Raw genomic sequence first — 4693 nt, 5'->3', positions numbered from 1 at the left:
CTTCCTTCTTCTCGTCGTCCGAGTCGTCGGGGTACTGCAGGCTCTGGCCCAGCGGTGGGTGGTGCTGGGGGACGCCCGCCTTGCTGTAGCCATTGCGCCGTGGGCACCGGCCCGGCCCGCCGCCCATGCTCCGAAGGCGATGGGGTGTAGGGGAATTCTGGGGGAGGAAGAGACGGGGGGTGGTCAGTGTCCGCTCGACGGCAGGGAAGGGGGAGGCCGGCCAGGGAGTGGGCCCAAGGCCCAGGGACAGACAACTCCAGCGCCCGCCCCACCCCAAGACTGCAGGGCGAAGGGAGGCAGAGGCAGCTGCGTGGCCCCAGGGCCTCTGTGCCCACCTCCTTGGCTGTGGTGCCGGCCCACCCTGACCCCGTGCCCACCGATGCATCACGGCCGCGTCTCCCCGTGGAGCAGGCTGCTGTCACTGCCCGTGAACACAGGGAGAGCCCAGAGGCTCAGTGACCTGCCCACAGCCACCGGCCATGACGCAGCCAGGGCTCCTGCATGCCCAGCCCTTGCCAATGTCACCACTGCCTCTGCCCACACCTGCGGTCACCAGACCCCTGACTTCACCTGCCCCTGGAGCATGAGGAGGAGGACCAGCTCCGGGGGCCGGCCCGTAGATGCCCAGCAAGTGCCAGAAACGAGGGCTGTGGCTCTGGGCTGTGGCCCGGCCCTGCAGGCACAGGGGGCGGCGGGGGGGGCGGGGTAGGGTAGGGTAGCCAGGATGTGTAGGAACGGGCGTGCGAGCATGGGACTTGGTACTACAGGGGACAGAGGGCACCTGGGCACACACCCTGTGCCATGGCGAGCGTGTGCCATGCTAATGTGTGTGGATGACACGGTCACACTGAGGGCAGAGGGGAAGCGAGAGGCAGGAAAGGCGGAGAGGAGAAAGGAAGAGGCTGGCAGGTGACGTTCCTGGCCAGTGGGCCGGGCCAGAGGCCGAGGGGCAGTTTCCAGCACCACCACAGGGTGGCACCGGAGACCACGGCCAGCCCGGGTGGAGGCGCAGAGCAGGTCCAGGCACACCTGGAGGCTGGGGCCCTGGGCATCCCTCCCTTCTGCAGGTGGAGGGTGGGCTTGGGCCTCTGTCCTGGCCTTCGGGCAGGTCTCTGCCAGCTCACGCTCTGATCCAGCCTCCCTTCTCTGAGGCGGGCGCCCTCTGCGTGTGCGGCGCTGTGGGCAGCAGGGCACAGGGCAGATTCCAGGATGGAAAAGTCCTTCCAAGGGCTCAGGCTGGAAGGGCCACCCACGGAGGAGGGGTGGGGGGTGTCCACAGGCGGAGTCGGCAGAGCTCCCGCCCCCATTGTGTCCTCCGTGCAGGTGCCCACATGGCCGCCCAGTGGTTTTTATTTTTAAATCTAGTTTGTTTTTTTTAAAAATTGATTTCAGAGAGGAAGGGAGGGAGAGAGAGAGAGAGAGAGAGAAACATCAATGATGAGAGGGAATCATGGACCAGCTGCCTCCTGCTTGCCCCACGCTGGGGATGGAGCCTGCAACCCAGGCCTGTGCCCTGACTGGGAATGAACCCTAACCTCCTGCTTCAGAGGTCAACATTCAACCACTGAGCCACACCGGCTGGGCTGCCCAATGATTATTCACTGAATATCTGTCCTCACTGTCCATGTCCAGAGCAGTATCTCTGGAGCCTCAAGGTTCTTCTGGTCTCACACATGCTCCCCCCGAGGGGCACCGAGAGGCAGCAGCCTCTTCCGGAACCTGCACTGCCTGTGACCTTCCCTTCCTGTGACCTCCCCCTGTCTGTGACCTTCCCCTCCTGTGACCTTCCCCTGTCTGTGACCTTCCCCTCCTGTGACCTTCCCTTCCTGTGACCTTCCCCTCCTGTGACCTTCCCCTGTCCGTGACCTTCCCCTGTCTGTGACCTTCCCCTCCTGTGACCTTCCCCTGTCCGTGACCTTCCCCTCCTGTGACCTTCCCCTGTCCGTGACCTCCCCCTGTCTGTGACCTTCCCCTTGACTGACCTTCCCCTGTCTGTGACCTTCCCCTCCTGTGGCTGCTCCAGTTCCCACCCAGGCTGGATGCTCTCTCCTCTCTTCACCTGCTCCACCTGTCACCCATCCACTCATCCATCCGTCTGGCCACCTGCTCAGCAAGTGTGTGCTCAGCACCTACTTTGCTCGTGTCCACAGGGGACAGGACTTGCACTCTTGGAGATGAGTTTTAGAGAGTGGGAGAAAGGGAGAGACACACCATTGTGAGAGACACATCGATTGGTTGCCTCCCACAGGCACCCTGACCTGGGGCTGGGGAGGAGCCTGCAACCAAGGTACATGCCCTTGACTGGAATCGAACCCGGGACCCTTCGGTCTGCAGGCTGAGGCTCTATCCACTGAGCCACACTGGCCAGGGCCCCGGGGAGCTTTCTGGACCAGGGGAACCCTGGTTGTGTTGGCTGTGTTAGGTCCAGGCCTGTGCAGAGGAAGAAGAATGGCTGAAGACGACTCTAGCCCCACAGACCTGGGGGGGAAGATGCTACGCGGGGAGCCAGAGAGCAGTCGCTACAGGGACGCATGCAGCTGCGCGGGCTGCCTGCCGTGGAGACCCGCCCGCACACTGTCCCTCCAGCTGTCCCCCGCCAGCAGCACACACAGCCCCATCGCTGCAGCGGGAGGGGAGGGAGGGCTCAGCGGGGTTGCTGTGCTTGCTGGCGGGCGGGATCCAGCTGCAGCCCTCAAATCCTCTTACAAAGGGGCAGCGCGCCCGTTCCTGACTGGCTGCGCTGCCCCTGGGGCACGGGCCTCTGCGTCCCTCGGGGCCCTGGGCCCTGATGGAGCTGCGGGGGCTTCGGTGGGTGAGCAGAGGGGAGGGCTGGGGCTGGCCGTCTGGATCTAGGATCTGGAGGGGCCTGTGGCCAACAGGAATGTTTGGACTCGCTTCCCAAACCAGCACAGACAGGCAGGAAGTGCTCGGGCACCAGATTAGGCTGGACGCTGTGAGAACTACACCTCCCAGCATGCAGTGCGGCGAGCCAGGGACAGTGGGAAGGCCAGGGGTCAGACTCAGGGGAGCTCTTCCCTCCTCTGCAGCTGCAGCAGCTGAGCATCTGTCAGACCCGCCAAGGGGCCTCATCGAGCCCAGGGGCGCCGGGTCCTCCCAGGTGCAGGCACAGCTGCCTTCCCAGACCCCCGCCCCAGCCCGGCCGGGCTGTGGGCACACTCAGCACGCAGCCGCTCACCTGCTGCTGGCACATCTCCTCGCCCAGGGGCACCCCTTCAGGACCGCTGCACCAGCCCGGGGTCTGAAGAGCACCTTGCCCATGGGGCACGCCCTGTCACCTTCATGGGAGGGGGTTGACCCCCTACACCCCACTGCCTCCCTGGCCTGCTCTGCAAGTGGCCTGAACCCCCAGCCCAGAGGCCTAACTCAGCCCCTTCAGTTTGATCTGGGACCCTCCTGAGCACCACCCCACGGGGAGAAGGGAGGGGCTCACCAGTTTGTTTTGTGACCTGCCCTCAGCGGGGCTCAGGCCTCGTGGGAACCCCGGGGAGGTCGTTTCCTCTGCTCTCACCCCACGGCCCCCCGTGCAGGCCCTGGGTCCCCTAGGAAGACCCGCACGCAGCCCTCACTGCTCCCCTCGGCATCCACAGCGCCTCCCAAATGCTCGGTCGGAACCAGCCCTGCCACCGCCTCTCCGGGAACCCGCAGGCTCCCCTCGGACAGAGAAAGCCCCTCCTTCCGTTTCCTCCCACACACTCCCCCAGGAGACCCCCACCTCCGCCCACACACTCATCCCTGTAGGAACAACTCAAATACCACCTCTTCCGGGACTGGGACCTAGAGAATCCTGTGCCAAAGCATGTGTGAGTGGTGGTGCAGTGGCCAGGGACACGCGTGCCCTGCACACACGTGTGTTGTGCACACGCCCTGCGGCCCACCTTCTGTCCATCCTGGCCCCACTGCTCTCCATCCCTCTGCACAGGCACCAGGGCTCAGCTGCTCCCCGAACAGATGGGAGAACGAAAACGAGAGCTTCCACTGCTGGTCTCCCTCACACGGTCCCTCCAGGCCAGCCGGGCGTGGGGAGGACAGGGCTGGGCCTCGTGGACAGGGGGTGTGACAGGCACCGGTTGGTGTGTCTCGGGGACAGGGGTGCGTGGGCGGAGGTTATGGGGCCCAGGGCAGGTTGGTGCAACCATCAGAAGCCCGAGGTCTCCACCGAAAGCCCAGGATGCTGAGGCCCCGGGCGAAGGACTAGTTCAAGGCCACAGCCAGAAGGGAAAGTGTGAACACAGGCCGAGTCCGTACCCCCATACGCCGCCTCTCCCTGGGTGATCAGGCTCCCTCATGACGACCCCTCACTCTTGCTGCCCCCAGTGCCGGCCTGTGGGGCGGCCTCGGCTCTCTCCAGTCTAACAGGTCCCTCCCGAAGAGCCCAGGGGCCAATGGCAGGGAATTGAAGAAAAGAGCCAGTGCCCCCGCTGCACCCCGCGAGGTGACAGACAGCCCGGCCTAGGTCGAGGCAGGCTTAGTGCAGCCACAGCTGCTCTTCCTGCAGCTGGGCCCCAAAATACCAACAAGGCCGCCCTCCTCACAGGCTTGGAACTCACGGTCCTCAGGTTTGCCCAGCCCCCCGCCCTGGGCCCCATAACCTCCGCCCACGCAGGAGGCCTCCAGGCCGGCCCCCTCCTCCTCCAGGCCCCCTCCTCCTACAGAGGGAGGCACCCTCCTCCTC

The 4693-nt window shown here is 65.0% G+C and overlaps 1 protein-coding gene across 1 annotated transcript in view; it reads right to left on the bottom strand.

Moving 5' to 3' along the window:
• Positions 1-4693, bottom strand: part of PVRL1 (poliovirus receptor-related 1 (herpesvirus entry mediator C)) — an 82602-nt gene that overhangs the window by 17213 nt on the left and 60696 nt on the right. Inside the window, exon 6 of the mRNA XM_015560626.1 lies at positions 3-157. Within this exon, the coding sequence (XP_015416112.1) occupies positions 3-157 (155 nt within the window). The remainder of the gene's footprint in view (positions 1-2; positions 158-4693) is intronic.

The sequence above is a fragment of the Myotis davidii genome, unplaced genomic scaffold (assembly GCF_000327345.1).
Source record: "Myotis davidii unplaced genomic scaffold, ASM32734v1 scaffold355, whole genome shotgun sequence".
NCBI lineage: Eukaryota > Metazoa > Chordata > Mammalia > Chiroptera > Vespertilionidae > Myotis > Myotis davidii.
Note: the sequence above shows the minus strand (reverse complement) of the source record. Positions and strands in the feature narration are given on the sequence as shown.